The 23,487-nt window shown below is 42.4% G+C and overlaps 2 protein-coding genes across 2 annotated transcripts; one reads left to right on the top strand and one right to left on the bottom strand.

Annotated features, from left to right (window-relative positions):
- Positions 1-41: 41 nt before the first annotated feature.
- Positions 42-5,306, bottom strand: LOC135556318 (beta-sarcoglycan-like). Its single transcript, XM_064989414.1, has 6 exons — positions 5,208-5,306; positions 4,177-4,386; positions 3,810-3,995; positions 3,330-3,521; positions 3,041-3,172; positions 42-2,770 (listed from the first exon to the last, which is right to left on the bottom strand). The coding sequence occupies exons 1-6, from the start codon at positions 5,220-5,222 to the stop codon at positions 2,564-2,566; spliced, it is 942 nt and encodes a 313-aa protein (XP_064845486.1). The 5' UTR covers positions 5,223-5,306; the 3' UTR covers positions 42-2,563.
- Positions 5,307-6,285: 979 nt separating this feature from the next.
- LOC135556317 (mitochondria-eating protein-like) lies at positions 6,286-12,627 on the top strand. Its single transcript, XM_064989413.1, has 12 exons — positions 6,286-7,241; positions 8,093-8,198; positions 8,275-8,390; positions 8,527-8,645; positions 8,801-8,896; positions 9,014-9,148; positions 9,540-9,771; positions 10,074-10,232; positions 10,404-10,579; positions 10,735-10,858; positions 10,976-11,035; positions 11,379-12,627. Exons 1-12 carry the CDS (start codon positions 7,155-7,157, stop codon positions 11,433-11,435), a joined length of 1,467 nt encoding a protein of 488 aa, XP_064845485.1. The 5' UTR covers positions 6,286-7,154; the 3' UTR covers positions 11,436-12,627.
- Positions 12,628-23,487: the final 10,860 nt, after the last annotated feature.

Below are 23,487 nucleotides of genomic sequence, written 5' to 3'. Positions count from 1 at the left end.
ATAAAACTGCAAATTGACAAAAGACAACAGGGCCTTTCAAACACAGCACAACCCTTTATTAAACAAACATGGAAGTTAAATAATGGACATTTTTCCAGTGGAAAACAATGAATACATACATAAATAAAGGCATGGAGTCCATATTGCTGCTTGAGATGATGACCACACTGTTACCGTAGCAACAATTGAATATACACTCCAGTTAGCACAAAGTAAATACACATCACACGTGTAGCACTGCCACTCATGTTATGTTGCACAAAATGTCACTCAAAATTATTTGTTTCAAACCAATGTTATCAAAATGTATAATTGAAACAAACACAAAAGCCTCATGAATACCCCCCACCTCCCTAAAAAAAGCAGCTGACTGCATTAATCTGTAGTATATCTTATAATTGTCCTGTTTCTGAGCATTTGGCAGTATGATATTATAGACACATGAAAATGAATTCCATTTGGCACCGAAACTAAAGACAATCCAATCTCTTCCCTTGTGAAAACACAGAGACAATGTTTGGCACATACAGGATGAGAAGGCAGATGTGCAGGACATTCCAAAAGTATTCAGACCACTTGACTTATTCCATACTTTTTTTAACATTACAGCCTTATTCTAAAATGGATTAAATATTTTTCCCCTCTCATCAATCTACACACTATACCCCATAATGTCAAAGCTAAAACAGGTTTTTAGACATTTTTCAAAATGTATTAAACATGTTTTAATTTTTTATTATCACAGTATTAAGACCCTTTACTCAGTACTTTGTTGAAGCACCTTTGGCAGAGATTACAGCCTCAAATATTATTGGGTATGACCATACAAGCTTGGCACACCTGTATATGGGGAGTTTGTCCCATTTTTCTCTGCAGATCCTCTCAAACTCTATCAGGTCTCTCCATAGATGTTCAATCAGGTTCAAATCTGGGCTCTGGCTGGGCCACTCAAGGACATTCAGAGACTTATCCCGAAGCCACTCCTGCGTTGTCTTGGTTATGTGCTTAGGGTCGTTGACCTGTTGGAAGGTGAACCTTCGCCCCAGTCTGAGGTCCTGAGCGCTCTGGAGCAGCTTTTCAAGAAGGATCTCTCTGTACTTTGCTCCGTTCATGCTTCCCTCGATCCTAACTAATCTCCCAGTCCCTGCCGCTGAAAAACATCACCACAGCATATTGCTACCACCACCATGCTTCACAGTAGGGATGATACCAAGTTTCCTCCAGACGTGACACTTGGCATTTAGGCCAAAGAGTTCAATCTAGGTTTCATCAGACCAGAGAATCTTTCTCATAGTCTGAGAGTCCTTTAGGTGCCTTCTGGCAAACTCCAAACGGGCTGTCATGTGCCCTTTACTGAAGAGTGGCCTTCATCTGGTCACTCTACCATAAAGGCCTGATTGGTGGAGTGCTGCAGAGGTGGTTGTCCTTCTGGAAGGTTCTCTCATCTCCACAGAGGAACTCTAGAACTCTGTCAGAGTGACCACCGGGTTCTTGGTCACCTCCCTGACCAAGGCCCTTCTCCCCCGATTGCTCAGTTTGGCCAGCTCTAGGAAGAGTCTTGGTGAATCCAAACTTCTTCAATTTAAGAATGATGGAGGCCACTGTGTTCTTGGGGACCTTCAATACTGCAGACATTTTTTGGAACCCTTCCCCAGATCTGTGCTTCGACTCAATCCTGTCTAGGAGCTCTACGGACAATCCCTTCGACCTCATGGCTCGGTTTTTGCACTGAAATGCCCTGTCAACTGTGGGACCTTATATAAACAGGTGTGTGCCTTTCCAAATCATGTTCAGTCAATTGAATTTACCACAGGTGAACTCCAATCAAGTTGTAGAAACATCTCAAGGAAGATCAATGGAAACAGGATTTTTCCTGAGCTTAATTTCGAGTCTCATAGCAAAGGGTCTGAATACTTATGTAACTAAGGTATTTCTGTTTTTTAATTTTAATTGGTTGTAACGTAACATAATGTTGAAGAATTTTCGATTGCACTGTAGATAGCAATGTAGGGAGCACTAGAAGTATGTTTCCTATTTTAAGCTAAAATTATGTTTCCTATTTTAAGTGTTAACCCTTGCACATATCCCACTAACTCCAACTCATTACTCCTTAACTAACCATAATCAAAACATAAAAATAGTGGCTAAGTGATCAGTGGCTGATGCCTAATACAGGGTGACTTGTACTCAAGTCACACACAGCTGCCAGTGGAAATATACATAAGCAAATCATTATCAATATAAATACCCAGAACACCGGTAATAATACTGGACTGCTTGGTAGAGTGCTGTGTCTGTTGTTACTTCATATAGTGAGCTGCTCTACGTCTAAACAAAATGATAATACTGTATGTAGCTCTTATCTTTGGCCAAGCGGATATGCAGACAAACAAAAAGGCCTCCATAAAAAAAGAGAGTGTTTCTGGGTGTTACATTTTGAATGTGTATGCAGTATGCACTGCACATTGTTCTAGGGTATTTCAACATTGGTTGGCCATACTTGACCATCTGTTAATTGTAGGACAAGATGGATGGTGTAACATCAGTTTGTCTTCCAATCTCTTTAGTGGGCCGTTCCACAGGGGTTGTCTGTGGTCTGGCAGCCCATGTTCTGATACTTCACCTGGACACGGAACAGAGTGCCGTCTGCACACATACACAGCTTGTACCTCAACAGACCTTCGTCGAAATACACGTTGGCCCCCACTGAGGAGTTTTGCATGCGACTGACGCTCACCATCACCGAACCATTCAGAACAATACTGTTTTCCTACAAAGGGAAAGACCTTGTTAACCATAACTTTTAATGGAATGCAATACACCATAGACTAGGGTTTCCCAACCCACCCCAGATGTTTCACATTTATGTTATAACCCTAAACTGGCACACCTGATTCAATTAGTAAACTAATCATCAAGTCTTTGACTAATTGAATCAGGTGTGCCAGTTTAGGGCTAAAAGAAAAATGTGAAGTCTTGGGGGCCCGAGGAGAGGGCCTGATAAACATATAGAACAAATTGGGTAAGGGGTAACACTCACAGCTCTGAGCTCGATGTCCCCTCCCATCCTGAACTCCACCGTCTTGCCCATGATGAAGACGCCCTCATTGCCGCGGATGATGGCCTTGCTGTCCCCTTTGATGGACAAATCAGAGGAAGCGTTGCTGGTGATCTGAAAGCAGAGAGAGTATTCAGAGATCTACCACTTTTTTCTGGGATAAAAAACAAATCAATGACAGGAATGGATACTAGAATGTATTTTATCTACAGTAACACTATTTGTGGTGCTACATGTTTTATTAGATGACTTCTGTTGGCCTGGAATATACCCTTTCTGTGGAGGCTTTCTTCACACTGAGTACTTTGACTCCTTTGGGCAGGTGGAACTCGTGGTTTTCAAAGTCTGTGCTGAAGAAGGTGTTCTGAGTGCGGGGGTCAGTGAAGGATATGCCCATGTCACTGGTGATGGACGTCTTCTCTTTCTCAACACTGAGCTTAGTGGAGCCCTGCTGGAACACCACCTGGAACACATATACAAAAACCATATACATGTAAGAGCATACAGTCTAATTAATGTATTTATATCTGTGTATGAATACATTAATCAGACTGGGGAAGTGTGTGTTTCGACTGATTATACCAATGTATTTGTGTGTTCTGAATATATTCTCTCTCTCTGTGTGTGTGTGTGTGTGTGTGTGTGTGTGTGTGTGTGTGTGTGTGTGTGTGTGTGTGTGTGTGTGTGTGTGTGTGTGTGTTGACTAAGTGAGTGTATTTTTCCTAAGCGAGTGTGTTTTGCCTGAGTTCACCGGGTTGTTGTTGCCGGTGATAACCAGGTCCTGGTCCTTCCTGCCCCCCACAGTGCTCTTGTGTAGTGGGTGGACCACGCCCATGTCTGCCTTCTGCTTGAAACGCAGCAGCCCACTCTCATGGAACTCTATACTGTCACAACCACTGGGCCCGATGCGGATCACTGTCCATATCACTAGAGTGATCTGAGAGACGGGACAAATGTCAGAGATTCAGATATATTGACTTGATTTGTCATAATCAGAACTAGTTATAACATATCCATAACTAACATTCTGATGATACTAGCCTGTTAAAAAGTGAATTCAGATAAATAAGGATGGTGACATTATGCAGAGGATGCTTTGTGTGTCATTGGGCACTCACAATGAGGTTGATGAGAGCCAGCAAGAAGAGCAGGACTATGATGCAAACAGCCATGTTGCCCTTGCGTCCTCTCAGGCCTGTCTTGTGCAGGCGCTCCTCCTCAATGGGCACATAGCCCGCCTTGAAGTTGCTGTTGTGCTCCTTGTTGGTGGTCCGCCGTTCCATGGCCTTCTCCCTCATGGACCTCTTCACAGGCCCATTAGAACTCTCCTTCAGCACACAGAACAGCAGCAATGTCAAGGCTCAGTAGGCTCACTCAGCTTTAACATGCTATACTGCTGTGACATCTACAAACAACACTTTCTGGGTGGTCCCCATCAATCAAAGCATTGACTTCATTGTACACCTCTCTGGGTGAGATTAAACATTAAGAGTCCTATACATTGTAACTACCACATGTTATTTTTTTCCCACTCTGCAATCTAGTTGACCTAGTAGTTGATACATTGTAACAATCCAATTGACTGCTTATTTAGCTGTCATATGTAGTCACAATGTAACAAATATACTGTATCTCTGAGTACAGAACCACATATTGTAACCACCACATTATATTTTATTAGACTTTATGCAGGCGTCGCTGGATAGACAGGTTGCTTCTGAGGAATGCGCGCAATTAAACACCCGGGTCTCTCTGTCTGTAGGTAATGACTAAAAATAAAGTGCACGTATGTTCCACGTAACAAATATGAATAGCCCAGGTCCATATTCAACTCTGATGAAAATATAACTTTATGATTTGGGGTAATACAACCAGTTTAAACTTCCCAATGCCGTGGAAAAACTGCGGCAATCAAGCCGTTATTTCGAGCTATGTCTATCATAAAAAGCGTAACAGTAGTACAGGGCTTGGAAGCGTGATAGCGTACTATGGATATTCGGCTTTACAACGCCCGCCCGCCCGAATACCGTCATTCCTTTCAAATGAGTTCGTAGTGCATATAGATGCCTACATCTAAACCACCGACGTTTGGAAAGCAAAACGGGAATGCAAAATGTAGAAAAACAATCATGTCTTAATGGAAACAGACCTGCTCAGACGCCATGTTCACCCTCCCCCTCTTCCAAAGCGTTTGACAGCTCCGGAGTCCGGAAAGACAGTGGACTAGACCACTTCATTCAAATGAATAAAATAATATATATCTGTCCAGTTTTAATACTTGTGACGAGGTTTTTATTAGGGTAATTATTATATTAGCAGGTGGAATTTGAAGCCTTTTTATCAAATTGTTCATAGCTGGATCACTGTAGGCTACAGTCCATGTTAATCACAGATGGTTCCTTCCTGGCTAAACCAGCCAATGGGAAAGGCACGCAACACGATTCCAAAATAAGAAAGTCCATATAAAGCCTGTCCATTCATATTTTCTTCCAGGCAGGGCTTCCGAATAGACTAGTCCACAGACAATTAACATCACTTTATCCCTACTTAAGTGTTGTTTATTTCAAGTAATAAAGGCTTTATCAGAGATGATGACACAACTTGATAATGTATGGATGCCACAGCCCCTAAAACACTACCAGACCTACACTTTTGCTAAAGCGTGGCTTTCAGTGTTAGTGGGACATTTTAGTAAATGAACTGGGACACTGTATTCTCCTTAGAACTACATTCGTGTCCCACTTCAATCAATAAGACTGTAGAATTTGTAGAAGCTTGTAGATAACACACTGTTTTCACAATTTTGTGACAATAAACATTTACTAAACCCTCCCCATGCCATTGGAAAATGAATTGGGGGACATTCCAAGCTTTTGGGAGTCTGCACAGCTTTAACTTGATCCTGGAACACTACTATCCCCCAAATTCCCCTTTCAAAATTAATGTAGCCTCTTTCTATAGTATGTTTCTTCCTTGTCATTGTGCTTCCTTTATTTCCTTCCTACCCTTGTTTGTTATTTTCCCTCTAATTCCTTCCACCCTCATCCTACACTGTTTATTTGCTATATAGTGTATAACACACGATTCAGAGATGCTATGAACAACTTAAACAACAAATTACAATGTATTTTATAATATCTAATGCCAGAAATATATTTGAATTAATTAAAGATCCTTTTTTAAGATTCATCAAACACAAATCAGGGGAAGTGGGACAATACTATAAACCTGGTTTTCATAAAATATAAAAACTGTTTACATGAATAATTATATTTTAAAACACTACCAATAACAGTTTGTTTTAACACAACAAGCTAAATTGTTTATAATTAATTATAATTGACAGAATTATGCCTTTGTCATTCTAGCGCAAGGTTTCATATGTATGCCGGTTTTTCATGAGTTTTAACAGGTCGCCCCACCTAGGAAACCTGACCACACACACTACGATGATGTCACACTAACCAAAACCATTTTTTTCAAGCACAGAACACATTCAGCAACAAACCAAAAAACATTTATTTTGATTGGGTTACAAAATTACCATACTACAGTAGGCCTACCTTAAAACACAAACGTACCACTTGGCCTATAACCGATTTGTCTAACTAATACTGACGTCATCCGAAATTGACTGGGCCTCTGAAAAAAAAGCTCAGTGTTTCACATCTTCCATATATGACATTAGTGGCAGGAGACACCCAACGCCCACGTGTGTGTAACAGTATGACATTACAATGGTCTCGTTTACAGCACAGACAGCCTACTTCACTTGTGCGCCTACATCATAAAGGAAGAACCGGCAGAAGACGCGTACGGTCTATACATGTCTCACAAGAATAACCAGACTATTGCTGAAAACAATGCAAGTGGCTTTAGCAAACATTCTGAATCTGTATATGAGTAAAAAGCGTTGCCACAACTGAGATGGTACTTGGCACCCGTTGTAACGAAGGTGGACAAAACGTCAAGGGCAAGAATTTCTAAGGCGGGTATAAAAAGGAGCGCGCGCCTGTCACGGGCGCTCTCGCCCCAGATTAAATCCCACGGTTGTCCAAAGCGTTTTGAACCTTTCAAGATTAGGGAGGGAGCAGACATGGCCGACTCGCTAAGGAGGCTGGTGAATACATCTTCCTTCAGCGTTCTACAGGACAAACTTGAGTCCTGGTACAAGGACTACCATGTAAGTCATCAATAATTTATTTCTGCCCTAAATCTGTTCGCTGAAAAGTGGCCTAACCAACAATAAAGATAGGCGACACATGATTATTGCAATCATTCGATCCATGTGATAGTTTAGGCTATTGTCTAAATTAGTCTTGGCTATAATAAATGTGATATTGGTGTGGAAATCAATAGCATATTTAATGAATTACTGTTTGATTCAGCAAATGCGTTCTTCCCTTGAGAACTTGATTCCTCTATAGAATTTCTGTCCACCCATCTAAAATAACTTGATTAGCCTACTTGATTATGCCACTCATGGCAAGATAGTGTAATATATTTGGAATCATTATTTGGTGTGTATTTTTTTATTTTATTTTTTACAATGTATCACATTGACAATGGATTGGAACGTTTTTGAAACACTGTAGGGGCTAAAGGAATTCAATTGTTTCGATTAAATAGATTTTCTGGCGAAGTTAGGTTGCTATAGACGCTAGTCGTCATGGCGACCGTGAAACCATTGCTAACTCTGAAAGCTAGTGGCTCGAGCACGCCCCCTTGAGTATTTTGGTGTGAACCTGAACCGCTTGTCCTGATAGAACCCATGCATTATCACACAGATACTCGAGACCAACCAGTGCATTTGCCTGGAAGTCACAGATCATTTATTTTAAAAGCACATATAGTATATCCCTCAATTCAATATGATCAATACAGATATTCACTAATCAATGATCCATGTGAATGTTTGTTTTTTTAAATGTCCTACATTGTTGACCCCACAATTGAGATGACATTACATCTTTAAAATGTATGTCCCTTTTGTGATGGTACATAATTCTCATACAGTGTCTGACACCTTCCTAGGTCATCTCCTGTGATCAGAATCTGAACAGGTGCTGTGAATTGGTAGAGCTCACCTCCAAGATACAGGGTCAGCTCTTCACCATCCTCAACTTCACTGCTAGAGAGGGTATGTGTCCAAGCTTCTCACAACTTCCCTCTCTTTTTGACATTCTCTAATAATGTCTCCTGCTCCTTTGAGTCAGGTGGTCACTATGCAGGAGTGGATGTGCTCAAATCACGCCTGCTGCCTTGGTTGGGGACTTGTTTCTCCATGGCAACCTCCTCTGTCACCAACGACACCAGCCTCAACCTCATCCAGGTGAAATAATCTGTTCTGTTATTTATGGTTCTAGCTACTGTACATTCATTAAGTTATTCTATTCTATTATGCTGTCCTGTCACATAGTGTAAATAAGAGTGATAATCAAGGTTAAATGAGGAGTGTTGTCATGCAGGAGTCCGTGGAGAAGGAGAGGAAGATCAGAGAGCTGTCTGCCTCCCATGAGAATGACATGCAGAAGATGGAGACTCAGCTGTGCTCCACTCACCTACAGCTGGACTCTGTCAAACAGGAGTAAGTCTGCACTAAACATACAACAAATGACTAATCTATACAATAGACCTACTCATTTCTATCCAAACAAATCAGTCTGCCCCAGGTTACGTTAGTATGGCTAACTTTCTGGTCTCTGTTTTATTCACCTACTGGTATGTTGAATGCGTTTACAGACTGGCGGATGCTCATCTGCAACTGGACAACACAAAAAATATGTCAGCCACAACTCTGCTGGCCACCGAGGATGAGATACTACAGCTGAAAGCAGAGTGAGGGATAAATACTGTAATACAACATTGTACACGTTTCATTTGAGTATTATTTGTCCTCTTTGGCTTATTGATGTGTATTTTCCGAGGTTATTATGGTGTGCATCTGTGTGTCAGGTTGCGTGCGGCCCGTGACCAGGTGGAGAACTATAAGAGGAAGCTGGATGTTCTGGATGACTATGAGAGACAGGTGCGTCTGCTGAGGGATGAGGTGTCCTTCCTCACAGCAGAGAAGAGCATGCTGCAGGAGAGGTGAGCAGGACACGCGCACACACACACGCACACACACACACACACGCGCACACACACACACACAGACGCACACATACATACACACACACAGGGCCGTAGCTTCAACTGAGGACACAGAGGGTCAGACCTTGGTCAAAAAATATCAACATTTGTTTTAGGAATTCAGTCACTTACTGTTGAGAGTTAGAATAGTAGAATACTATTAGACTAGTTTGTCTAGCCAGCTATCTAAACATGTAGTAATCATGGCCGACTTACCGACGGACACGCAGGGTACGTGCCCAGGAGACCTCCAGGGGCCCTCATTGATATTGTTAGTCACTCACTCAGATATCATATTAACATGGCATAAGTCAACCATCCCTCCCCTCTTCCTTTCTATCCGTCTCAGGTTGGTGAGGAGTTGTTCCCCCAGCCCCCTGCCCAGACAGAGCCGCCCCTCCAGCCCTCTGAAGAGTGAGTCTCCCACCCGGGCCCAGCTCACCAATTCGTCCCGCCACGCCAGGCTGGTGTCCCGCTTCAGTGACTTGTATGCTGTGGAGCGCCTGGAGGCCCAGAGTCTGCTCCGACGCTACATAGACGACCTGGAGATGGTCCAGAGAATCATCTTCATTGCCACTGTGGTATGACATCTGTAAACCCTGTACATTATGGAATAACACTACATACAGTACAACCTGTGATGATTAGCTGGGATTCACAATGTATTGGAGATGATCATCTTAGCACATGGAACCACCTGACCTTGTTTTCATCCAATTTGACATGTCAGATCTGAGGTTCTGGTTTCTCTGTAAATCTCCTATACCATACAGTATCTCTAATCCCTTTGTGTTGTGTGTGTGTGTGTGTGTGTGTGTGTGTGTGTGTGTGTGTGTGTGTGTGTGTGTGGTGTGTGTGTGTGTGTGGTGTGTATGTTTGTCAGGAGGCCTTCCAGGCAGCCAAGCTGGCCTACCGTCAATTCAAGCTGCGAGTAAAGAAGACCCTGTCACCCTCCCACCTGGGGCCGGAGACCCTGGAGGACTCGGTGGTGGACTATATCGTCAGGAACCTGGACCTCTACGACGTGCAGGCCAGTGTTAATGTATGGCCTACACTTTTCTCTCTTACTGACATGTCTGACATGTTACAAAAACCTGTAGATTCCAGTCACCTTTACATTACAATTTAAGAGTCTCACGCACTGGAGCTCATTGAGTGTTTGTTAATAGGAGATGTGTGTCAGAGTGTATTGTGATGTGTTTCCCTCTCCCAGGACGTGATCAATGCCATGAATGTAAACCCACGGATCTCCTTCCCCCCGGAGGTGGACTTTGTCCTGATCAACAGCTTCATCCGGGAGACATGCAGAGTGGCCTTCGCCATGCAGACACTGGACCCTCCTCTGGACCTGGCTTTCACCAGCGGTGGAGAACTCTACAGCGACAACAAGTCAGTCTGCATGCATTGACTTCATGAAGTTACAGGAAAAAAATATGTTAGATGTACAATTCCTAATCCTACCACTAGATGTCACCCTGGTCCCGTATATACATCTCCCCCCTCTTCTGTCTGTCTCTCTCTCCCTCTCTCTCGCTCTTTACCAGGTATCGTCGTAGCTATGACTCTGAGTTTACTGCTCCTCTGGTGGCGTACCATGTGTGGCCAGCACTGGTGGAGGGGGATGGTGTCATAGTGAAGGGAGAGGCAGTCACCAGGAGAGGAGCTCTGGTACTGATGCACCTTCAGTCCCTACTGTAGAATCATAGGCTTTGCTTGTGCAATTACTGCATGATCACAATATAACATGCAGAATGACTCATGTGGTGTTTCTCTGCTTTGTTCCAGTGGAGGAGCAGAAGCAGGAGCTGCAGTCCTGTTCGCGCTGGCAGCCCCACACGCACTCTCGTAAGTTACTACGACGACGGAGACCTAACACGTTAAAATAATGTCACAAATATCAAGAAACTCTTTGAAAATATGTGTCAGTCCAGGGTTTTTATGATGCAAGAAAATATTCAGGGAAGTTGCGGTTGGGAAAGCACACTAGATGAAAGCTGTGCATGTGTGATTTAGTGTTAAGACTTTTCTTTTGCCACCAAAATACATCCATGCATACCCTGAGCCCTTGGGGTAAGTACAACAACAAAACAGCAACTCCTAGATGTTGTATTAGTGGAAGAGAGTAACTTCATCTCAAATCCAAAGGTGCAAGAAATGCTCTGTGTGACAGACTTTCTCTCTTTCTCAGGGGTTTAGTCGCAGCAGAAGCCCCTCTCCCGGACGTCTCTCCACCAGTCGCCTGTAAACCCTAACTGACCACTGAGTTACAAAAGGAAAACAACATTCTACACATCGATTTCATGTTTGCAACAAAGACAGATCTTTAGCTTTAATGGACTGGATCCTGTCGTTATTTGTCAGTTGTGATGACTTGATGTTAAGTAGTTAGACTCCGTGTCAATATGGACATTGGTCCAGGGTTTACAGTGTTCTGGAGAGAGGTTCCATGTTACCATTACAGTATCCAGAGACTCTGGCAGCTGGTCCTTTCAGAACAATCCTTTCAGGGTGCTGTAGCAGCGTGTGTGTGTGTGTGTGTGTGTGTGTGTGTGTGTGTGCGTGCGTGCGCATGTGTTTAATCTATGCCCATTATCTTAGTGATTCTTAACTGTGCACTATGCAAAACCAGGATGATTGTGTGGTTGACCATAATGTAACTTTTTAAGGACATTTAGACCTGCACAGTATCATTTTCTGAGACTGTTGTAGTTTAGGTTTTTTCTTTAACCTCAAACCTTGATAGACTCTGGGTTATAAAGAATATAATGAATACATTTTAATGTAATTTTAATGTAAGACTTAGCCTGCTTTTTTGTTGGTAGATTTTTTGTTTTTGTAAGACACATGGTGCTAAAGTTCAGTCAGAACTGTTCAACTCCACAAAAAACACGAGAGATTGGTATTGCTGAGAATAATTATTAAGCATACAGTTTGTAAAGTAATCCGTTCCAGTCCATGTTTCTTTTTTTTGCTGTTGTGATATTAGCTAGATGTGTGGTTTGGATGGATTTGGAACAATAGAAGGGGTTTAAAGTGATGCAAAATATATTATGTAACTTCAAATGGTTGACTTGAGAAAAGATGCCTTTTCTGTTAGTCCTAATGAAGTTGCTTATTATCTACTGTACGCACAAGATCCAAAAGTAACATATACCATATTTAGGATAATTGTTAGGCTGTAATCAATGAAATGTGGAGCGTAACTATTTTTCACTATTCGAAATCATTATACAGTCTAATCTTTCATTTTGCATTACACAGTGTGTTAGTGTTGTGTATGCAAAACGTGGTGATAAACCCAAAACACTTGGACTCAAATATATATAATGTAATTGTGCTGTTCTTGTTACAGAATATAAAAAACTAAATTATTTCCAGAGAAATTGTGCCTTTTTAAAGATAAAATAAATAAAATCAGAAAAAAGGTTACTATCAATTTCTTGTGAAAATGAAGACGAATTTAAATATTGTCTTCCTTACCCTCATCCACTGTCAGTCATTTTTTCCTGCAGTCCTTACCCTCATCCACTGTCAGTCATTTTTTCCTGCAGTCCTTACCCTCATCCACTGTCAGTCATTTTTTCCTGCAGTCCTTACCCTCATCCACTGTCAGTCATTTTTCCTGCAGAACATGCTGAATTCTAGTCAGTTATTATGATCATGTTGTTCTAGTATGTAGGATATAAATATACTGTGTACTTTGTAGTATATGAATGTAGGCTATGAATATAGGCTATGAATGTAGGCTATGAATGTAGGCTATGAATATAGGCTATGAATGTAGGCTTTGAATGTAGGCTATGAATGTAGGCTATTAATGTAAGCTATTAATGTAGGCTATGAATGTAGGCCATGAATGTAAGCTATGAACAGGTCCATTTGGGGATGGGAGGAGGACATCCTATGCGGCAAATAATCCCATTACCAATGTGGCTTTGGGTTGTTCATGATGTGGGTGGCTGTTGGAGTATCCTTAGTGTTGTTCTTTGTCCCTGTCAGAGAGTCTAGAGACCAAACAGATACAGGCAGTCAGGCATGGAACACACCAAACCAGTTACTAAGACACACTATTTCGAAAGACTGATTCACTGACCACGAGGACAAATAACAATACCATTCTGTCGTTGCCAGGATATCACATAACCTCCCCCAGCCTTGGCCTATTTAGAGAGACTACAGCCATGTAATTACAGAATGTCTCAGGACTCAAGCCGACAGCAAAATTAGAAAGCACTGCTTGGTATAATGCAAGCAGATGTGTTATGAATTCATACACTTGTAATTTTCAGCATGAAAAACCTGCTCTATTTTGCTCATACTGTATTCTGTGTCCTCAAAGAACTCTGGTTGAAGTTATTCTTACAGCAAGAAACATGTTGCACCGTAATGTTCTTCCCTCTCTCTCTCCCAACTACAGCAAATGACTCTTCCATCATCCTTTACAGTACCAGTGCCCCTCATAGTGCATGAAAGGAAAAACAGGCATGTTCCCTATGGGTGAAGTAAGAGCTGTCAATTAAAAGTATGCTCCACCATCGTAAAGGGTTCGAGTTAGAATCTCATCAGGGTGTTGATCTCAGTGGGTCTCTACTGTTCTGCACGGATGTTCAAAATGGAGTTCCTGTACATGTTGCACACACGTAAGACATGAGAGGGCACTGTTGTTCCACTGTAGATACTAGACTCTGCAGGGGAGTAGAGTGGCTCCAGAAAGACAAAGGTTTTCTCTTGAGCCAAAAATATGCTTTTGACTTGTTTAAAGAAGAGAGGGGAAGTTTGGCCTTGTCCTTAGACTCTCAAAGTCACTGCACACCAGGAACTTGGTGCAAGACTAAGTGTTTGTGGCTGTGTAGTTAGATTAGGGCCTAAACCATGACTCTCCATCAAGAGACACTGAGAGCCATGGAGAGAGAGCAACAAGGAGAAAGATAAGACATAAGAGCCCCCAGACATGCTGAAGAGCGCGTGTGTGCAGAGCACGTGTGTGCGTGTGTGTGTCTTTGTGTGTTCATATGAATGACCTCATTAAGCACAATCCCAGTGGTGATGACAGTCTCGTGATTATCCAGCATTCACAGTCCCTAATTAACACAGTCTAATTAGTGCCCACTCTCCCAGGACTTGCCCGGTCCTGGCCTGCTCCCCTTCCCTCTCCCCAGGCAATGCCTTGCCCAGTCTTGCCCTGCCCTGCTCGCCTCCTCTCCTCTCCTCACAGGCCAGACACATGACACAGTTGGCTGTCCAGCGCATATAGTTAGCACCCCTGCTTGACAGAGCAGACACTAAACTGAAACAGACCTTAGGCCAACTTCCACCCTCCAGGTCCTTTTTGTTGATGATAGCAGCTCACTGGTCATAGTTGTTTGGCGATGAGATAGTGCCTGTAAGGGGTCTATTCAATCCGTAATGCTGAAGGTCCGCTTCATAGCGCGATTGACAATTAAATGGAATTTTCCCATGGTCGCATAGACTTCAGAAGGAGAAGAGCAGATGTCACCTCCAAAAAGCTTTCTAATGTATAATAGCATTTTATTTGATTATACATTCATAACATTGAATTAAAATATGTTTTTCACATGGTGGGTGACAGAAGAATACGATTGCAACGAACTTGCTAACACAGCTAGCTACCTACCTCATTTTTAGCTTGCCACCAACATGCATTGTGACTGACCAAGGTAAGAATTGTTTTGAAAATTGAAGTTGAGTAGAGTTAGCTAATTTAATGTATGTATTAGATATCAATATATTTACTCACTGCTTGAGCACACTCTGCCAACCCGGATGTCCTAGCCATGTCTGAATCCTGGCTTAGGAAGGCCACCAAAAATCGTGAAATTTCCATCCCTAACTATAACATTTTCCGACAAGATAGAACTGCCAAAGGGGGCGTCATTGCAATCTACTGCAGAGATAGCCTGCAGAGCTCTGACATACTACCCAGGTCTGTGCACAAACAATTTGAACTTCTACTTCTAAAAATCCACCTTTCCAGAAACAAGTCTCTCACCGTTGCCGCTTGTTATAGACCACCTTCTGCCCCCAGCTGTGCCCTGGACACCATATGTGAATTGATTGCCCCCCATCGATCTTCAGCGCTCATACTGTTAGGTGACCTAAACTGGGACATGCTTAACACCCCGGCCGTCCTACAATCTAAGCTAGATGCCCTTAATCTCACACAAATGATCAATGAACCTACCATGTACAACTCTAAATCTGTAAACACGGGCACCCTCATAGATATCATCCTGACCAACCTGCCTCTAAATTCACCTCTGCTGTCTTCAACCAGGATCACTGCCTCATTTCCTGCGTCCATAATGGGTCTGTGGTCAAACGACCACCCCTCATCACTGTCAAACGCTCCCTAAAACACTTCAGCGAGCAGGCCTTTCTAAATCGACCTGGCCCGGGTATCCTGGAAGGATATTGACCTCATTCCGTCAGTAGAGGATGCCTGGTTATTCTTTAAAAGTGCTTTCCTCACCATCTTAAATAAGCATGCCCCGTTCAAAAAATGTAGAACCAGGAACAGATATAGCCCTTGGTTCACTTCAGACCTGACTGCCCTTGACCAGCACAAAAACATCCTATGGCGTACTGCATTAGCATCGAATAGCCCCCGCGATATGCAACTTTTCAGGGAAGTCATGAACCAATACACACAGTCAGTGTAACGGTTTTCTTCTGGTGAAAGAGAGGCGGACCAAAATGCAGCGTGGTTAATTTTTTACATCTTTAATAAAGATGAAAATACAACAATCTACAAAACAAGAAACATGAAAAAAACGAAACAGTCCTGTCTGGTGCCACAAAGACAGGAACAATCACCCACAAGAGACCTAAAGAATATGGCTGCCGAAATATGGTTCCCAATCAGAGACAACGATAAACACCTGCCTCTGATTGAGAACCACTCTAGGCAACCATAGACTTACCTAGAGTACTACTCTAACCACAATCCCATAACTACACACAACCCCAGACAAAACAAACCACATAAATCCCCATGTCACACCCTGGTCTCACCAAAATACTAACAAAAACACAGAATACTAAGACCAGGGCATGACAGTCAGTTAGGAAAGCAAAGGCCAGCTTTTTCAAACAGAAATTTGCATCCTGTAGCACAAACTCCAAAAAGTTCTGGGACACTGTAAAGTTCATGGAGAATAAGAGCACCTCCTCCCAGCTGCCCACTGCACTGAGGCTAGGAAACACTGTCACCACCGATAAATCTACGATTATTGAGAATTTCAATAAGCATTTTTCTACGGCTGGCCATGTTTTCCACCTGGCTACCCCCACCCCGGTCAAAAGCCCTGCACCCCCCACAGCAACTTGTCCAAACCTCCCCATTTCTCATTCACCCAAATCCAGATAGCTGATGTTCTGAAAGAGTTGCAAAATCTGGACCCATACAAATCAGCTGGGCTAAATCATTTGGACCCTCTATTTCTAAAATGATCCGCCGCAATTGTTGCAACCCCTATTACTAGCCTGTTCAACCTTTTGTATCATCTGAGATCCCCAAAGATTGGAAAGCTGCCGTGGTCATCCTCCTCTTCAAAGGGGGAGACACTCTAAACCCAAACTTTTTCAGACCTATATATATCCTACCCTGGCTTTCTAAGGTCTTCGAAATCCAAGTTAACAAACAGATCACCGACCATTTCGAATCCCACTGTATCTTCTCCACTATGCAATCTGGTTTCTGAGCTGGTCATGGGTGCACCTCAGCCATGCTCAAGGTCCTAAATTATATCATAACCGCCATTGATAAAAGACAATAATATGCAGCTGTATTCATCGACTTGGCCAATGCTTTCGACTCTGTCAATCACCACATTCTTATCGGTAGACTCAACAGACTTCGTTTCTCAAATGACTGCCTCACCTGGTCCACCAAATACTTCTCTGAGAAAGTTCAGTGTGTCAAATCGGAGGGCCTGTTGTCTGGACCTCAGGCAGTCTCTATGGGAGTGCCACAGGGTTCAATTCTCTGTTCGACTCTTTTCTCTGTATACATCAATGATGTCGCTCCCGCTGCTGGTGATTTTCTGATCAACCTCTGCGCAGACGACACCATTCTGTATACTTCTGGTCCTTCTTTGGACACTGTGTTATCTAACCTTCAGATGAGCTTAAATTCCAGACAACTTTCCTTCCGTGGTCTCCAACTGCTCTTAAATGCAAGTAAAACTAAATGCATGTACTTCAACCGATCGCTGCCTGCACCTGCCCGCCCGTCCAGCATCACTACTCTGGACGGTTCTGACTTATGTGGACAATTTCAAATATCCAGGTGTCTGGTTAGACTGTAAACTGTTCTTCCAGACTCACATTAAGCATCTCCAAACCAAAATTAAATCTAGAATCGGCTTCCTATTTTGCAACAAAGCATCCTTCACTCATGCTGCCAAACATACCCTTGTAAAACTGACTATCCTACCGATCCTTGACTTTGGCGATGTCATTTATAAAATAGCCTCCAACACTCTACTCAGCAAATTGGATGCAGTCTATCACAGTGCCATCCATTTCGTCACCAAAGCCCCATATACTGCCCACCACTGCGACCTGTATGCTCTCGTTGCCTGGCCCTCACTTCATATTCGTCGCCAAACCCACTGGCTCCAGGTAATCAATAAGTCTTTGCTAGGTAAAGCCCCGCCTTATCTCAGCTCACTGGTCACCATAGCAGCACCCACCCGTAGCGCGCTCCAGTAGGTATATTTCACTGGTCACCCCCAAAGCCTATTCCTCCTTTGGCTGCCTTTCCTTCCAGTTCTCTGCTGCCAATGACTGGAACGAATTGCAAAAATCACTGAAGCTGGAGACTCCCTCACTAACTTTAAGACTCAGCTGTCAGAGCAGCTCACAGATCACTGCACCTATACATAGCCCATCTGTAAATAGAACATCCAACAACCTCATCCTATATTGTTATTATTATTATTTTTGTTCCTTTGCACCCCAGTATCTCTACTTGTACATTCATCTTCTGCACATCTATCACTCCAGTGTTTAATTGCTAAATTGTAATTATTTTGCCACTAAGGCCTATTTATTGCCTTATCTCCCTAATCTTACCTCATTTGCACACACTGTATATAGATTTTTTCTATTGTGTTATTGACTGTACGTTTGTTTATTCCATGTGTAACTTATTCCATGTTGTTTTTTGTGTCGCACTGCTTTCTTTATCTTGGCCAGGTCGCTGGTTAAATAAAGGTGAAATATATATATTTTTTTAAATAATATTGTCAAAGCTATTGTTAGACATTATTGGATAGCTAAGCAATGTGTTGATTGCTAGCTAAATAACTTAGCTAGCTTTACTGAGGGTCAGGTGTCTCTGATAGAACTGGCTAGCTAGCTACAGTATATTATGTTTAGCCAAAATAAATTCATATTTTCCCTACTGCAGAGGATCCATCTGGTCTGGAGCCAGCTGCCTATGGACAGACTCCAGCCTTTTATCATTTAACGAGCGAATTCCCAATTATTTTTTAACGAAAAATGTGTTTACATCCCTGTCAGTGAACATTTATCCTTTGCCAAGGTAATCCATCCACCTGACAGGTGTGGCATATCAAGATAACGATTTAACGGCATGATCATTACACTCTAAAATGTTTTGTCACACAACCCAATGCCACAGATGTCTCAAACTGACTGCAGGAGTGTCCACCAGAGCTGTTACCAGATAAATTCATGTTAATTTCTCTACCATATGTTGTTTTATAGAATTTGGCAGTACGTCGAACTGGCTTCACAACCACAGACAATATGTAATCACGCCAGTCCTGGACCTCCACCACCAGCTTCTTCACCTGCGGGATTGTCTGAGACCAGCCACCGGACAGCTGATGAAACTGTCAGTTTGCACAACCAAATAATTTCTCCACAAACTGTCAGAAACCATCTCAGGGAAGCTCATCTGCATGCTCGTCGTCCTCACCAGGGTCTTGACCTGACTGCAGTTTAGCTTAGTAACCAACTTCAGTGGGAAAATTCTCACCTTCGCTGGCCACTGGCCCACTGGAGAAGTGTGCTCTTCACTGATGAATCCCCGTTTCAACTTTACCTGGCAGATGGCAGACAGCATGTATGTCATCGTGTGGGCGAGCGGGTTGGTGATGCCAACGTTGTGACCAGAGTGCACCATGGTGGCGGTGGGGTTATAGTATGGGCAGGCATACAGTGCCTTGCGAAAGTATTCGCCCCCCTTGAACTTTGCGACCTTTTGCCACATTTCAGGCTTCAAACATAAAGATATAAAACTATATTTTTTTGTGAAGAATCAACAACAAGTGGGACACAATCATGAAGTGGAACGACATTTATTGGATATTTCAAACTTTTTTAACAAATCAAAAACTGAAAAATTGGGCGTGCAAAATGATTCAGCCCCCTTAAGTTAATACTTTGTAGCGCCACCTTTTGCTGCGATTACAGCTGTAAGTCGCTTGGGGTATGTCTATCAGTTTTGCACATCGAGAGACTGAATTTTTTTCCCATTCCTCCTTGCAAAACAGCTCGAGCTCAGTGAGGTTGGATGGAGAGCATTTGTGAACAGCAGTTTTCAGTTCTTTCCACAGATTCTCGATTGGATTCAGGTCTGGACTTTGACTTGGCCATTCTAACACCTGGATATGTTTATTTTTGAACCATTCCATTGTAGATTTTGCTTTATGTTTTGGATTATTGTCTTGTTGGAAGACAAATCTCCGTCCCAGTCTCAGGTCTTTTGCAGACTCCATCAGGTTTTCTACCAGAATGGTCCTGTATTTGGCTCCATCCATCTTCCCATCAATTGTAACCATCTTCCCTGTCCCTGCTGAAGAAAAGCAGGCCCAAACCATGATGCTGCCACCACCATGTTTGACAGTGGGTATGGTGTGTTCAGGGTGATGAGCTGTGTAGCTTTTATGCCAAACATAACATTTTGCGTTGTTGCCAAAAAGTTCAATTTTGGTTTCATCTGACCAGAGCACCTTCTTCCACATGTTTGGTGTGTCTCCCAGGTGGCTTGTGGCAAACTTTAAACAACACTTTTTATGGATATCTTTAAGAAATGGCTTTCTTCTTGCCACTCTTCCATAAAGGCCAGATTTGTGCAATATACGACTGATTGTTGTCCTATGGACAGAGTCTCCCACCTCAGCTGTAGATCTCTGCAGTTCATCCAGAGTGATGATGGGCCTCTTAGCTGCATCTCTGATCAGTCTTCTCCTTGTATGAGCTGAAAGTTTAGAGAGACGGCCAGGTTTTGGAAGATTTGCAGTGCTCTGATACTCCTTCAATTTCAATATTATCGCTTGCACAGTGCTCCTTGGGATGTTTAAAGCTTGGGAAATCTTTTTGTATCCAAATCCGGCTTTAAACTTCTTCACAACAGTATCTCGGACCTGCCTGGTGTGTTCCTTGTTCTTCATGATGCTCTCTGCGCTTTTAACGGACCTCTGAGACTATCACAGTGCAGGTGCATTTATACGGAGACTTGATTACACACAGGTGGATTGTATTTATCATCATTAGTCATTTAGGTCAACATTGGATCATTCAGAGATCCTCACTGAACTTCTGGAGAGAGTTTGCTGCACTGAAATTAAAGGGGTTGAATAATTTTGCACGCCCAATTTTTCAGTTTTTGATTTGTTAAAAAAGTTTGAAATATCCAATAAATGTCGTTCCACTTCATGATTGTGTCCCACTTGTTGTTGATTCTTCACAAAAAAATACAGTTTTATATCTTTATGTTTGAAGCCTGAAATGTGGCAAAAGGTCGCAAAGTTCAAGGGGGCCGAATACTTTCGCAAGGCACTGTAAGTTACGGACAATGAACACAATTGCATTTTATCGATGGCAAGTTGAATGCACAGAGATACCGTGACGAGATCCCGAGGCCCATTGCCGTGCCATTCATCCACCGCCATCACCTCATGTTTCAGCATGAGAATGCACAGTTCCATGTCCAAGGATCTGTACACAGTTCCTGGAAGCTGAAAATGTCCCAGTTTTTCTATGGCCTAAATACTCACCAGACATGTCAGCCATTGAGCATGTTTGGGATGCTCTGGTTAGACGTGTACGACAGGGTGTTCCAGTTCCAATATTCGCGGAGCTATTGAAGAGGAGTGGGACAACATTTCACAGGCCACAATCAACAGCCTGATCAACATATGCAAAGGAGATGTGTTGCGCTGCATGAGGCAAATGGTGGTCACACCAGATACTGACTGGTTTTCTGATCCACTCCCCTACCTTTAAAAAAAGTTATCTCTGATCAACAGATGCATATCTGTATTCCCAGTCATGTGAAATCCATAGATTAGATCCTAATTTATTTATTTCAATTGACTGATTTCCTTATATGAAATGTAACTCAGTAAAATTGTGAAATTTGTTGCATGTTGCGTTTATATTTTTGTTCAGTAGTTGTCAGTCATGAATCATTCATTCAAACTTTTCAAAGTATACCACAGCATGCTATTGTGATTTTGCCTCAAATTTGTAGTTTTATGCAATCCATTTTAATATAGCCTAGCTAAAGTATGTAAAGTAAAAAACAACATATTTTATTCATTAAAATAGATGGCAACGTACAGTACCAGTCAAATCGGGCTAATTGAGTGACTGTCAGTGAGTGACAAAAAACAATTGCACCTTATGTATTCTACTATTCCAACTCTAAACAGTAAGTTGAGAACCAGACTGAGTTCCTAAAAATATATACAGTACCAGTAAAATGTTTGGACACACCTACACATTCAAGGGTTTTTCTTTATTTGTACTATTTTCTATATTGTAGAATAATAGTGAAGACATCAAAACTATTAAATAACACATTTGGAATCATGTCGTAAGCAAAACATTTTTTTAAATATTTTATATTCTTCAAAGTAGCCACCCTTTGCCTTGCTTGGTACACTCTTGGCATTCTCTCAACCAGCTTCATGAGGAATGCTTTTCCAACAGTCTTGAAGGAGTTCCCACATATGCTGAAAACTTGTTGGCTGCTTTTCGTTCACTCTGCGGTCCAACTCATCCCAAACCATCTCAATTGGGTTGAGGTCGGGTGATTGTGGAGGTCAGGTCATCTGATATCTGATACAGCACTCCATCACTCTCCTTGGTCAAATAGCCCTTACACAGCCTGGAGGTGTGTTTAAGGCATTGTCCTGTTGAAAACTGTTTGATTGTCCCACTAAGTGCAAACCAGATGGGATGGCGTATCACTGCAGAAAGCTGTGGTAGCCATGCTGGCTAAGTGTGCCTTGAATTATAAATACATCACATACGGTGTCACCAGCATAGCACCCCCACACCATCACACATCCTCCTCCATTCTTCACAGTGGGAACCACACATGCGGAGATCATCCGTTCACCTACTCCGTGTCTCACAAAGACACGGTGGAAGAAACCAAAAGTCTAAAATTTGCACTCATCAGACCAAAGGACAGAATTCCACCAGTCGAATGTCATTTGCTCATGTTTAAGGCCCAAACAAGTCTCTTCTTCTTATTGGTGTCCTTTAGTAGTGGTATCTTTCCAGCAATTCGACCATGAAGGCCTGATTCACACAGTCTCCTCTGAACAGTTGATGCTGAGATGTGTCTGTCACTTGAACTCTGTGAAGTATTTATTTGGGCTGCAATCTGAGGTGCAGTTAACTCTAATGAACTTATCCTCTGCAGCAGAGGTAACTATGGTTCTTCCTGTGGCGGTCCTCATGAGAGGCAGTTTCATTATAGTGCTTGATGGTTTTTGCAACTGCACTTGAAGAAACTTTCAAAGTTCTTTACATTTTCATTATTGACTGACCTTCATGTCTGAAAGTTATGATGGACTGTCATTTCTCTTTGCTTATTTGAGCTGTTCTTGCCATAATATGGACTTGGTCTTTTACCAAATAGGGCTATCTTTTTTATACCACTCCTACCTTGTCACAACACAACTGATTGGCTCAAACGTGTTAAGAAGGAAAGAAAATTGACAAATGAACTTTAAACAAGGCTCACCTGTTAATTGAAATGCATTCCAGGTGACTACCTCATGAAGCTGGTTACTAGATGATTCCTGTCACGACTTCCACCGAAGGTGGCTCCTCTCCCTGTTCAGGCGGCGCTCGGCAGTCTACTAGCTTCTACCGATCCTTTTTCCTTTTCATTTGGTTATGTCTGTCTTGTGTTTCACCTGTGTTCGATTTAGGGTAATTCGGGAGGTATTTTAATCTCGCCATACCCTCTGGGTTTTGTGCGGGATTGTTACGTTAGCTGTCATTTT

The sequence above is a fragment of the Oncorhynchus masou genome, chromosome 15 (genome assembly GCF_036934945.1).
Source record: "Oncorhynchus masou masou isolate Uvic2021 chromosome 15, UVic_Omas_1.1, whole genome shotgun sequence".
NCBI classification, from domain to species: domain Eukaryota; kingdom Metazoa; phylum Chordata; class Actinopteri; order Salmoniformes; family Salmonidae; genus Oncorhynchus; species Oncorhynchus masou.
This window is presented reverse-complemented; position numbering and strand designations above follow the sequence as displayed.

Excerpts from the sequence above, each read along its gene's own strand:
- LOC135556318 (XM_064989414.1), bottom strand. Across the intron at positions 3,173-3,329 it reads AGAAAGCCTCCACAGAAAGG|ATCACCAGCAACGCTTCCTC; the intron begins GTATATTCCAGG and ends CTCTGCTTTCAG. Across the intron at positions 2,771-3,040 it reads GGGACATCGAGCTCAGAGCT|GAAAACAGTATTGTTCTGAA; the intron begins GTGAGTGTTACC and ends TTCCCTTTGTAG.
- LOC135556317 (XM_064989413.1), top strand. The coding sequence starts at position 7,155 with ATGGCCGACTCGCTAAGGAGGCTGGTGAATACATCTTCCTTCAGCGTT. Across the intron at positions 9,772-10,073 it reads TCATCTTCATTGCCACTGTG|GAGGCCTTCCAGGCAGCCAA; the intron begins GTATGACATCTG and ends TATGTTTGTCAG. Across the intron at positions 10,233-10,403 it reads ACGTGCAGGCCAGTGTTAAT|GACGTGATCAATGCCATGAA; the intron begins GTATGGCCTACA and ends TCCCTCTCCCAG.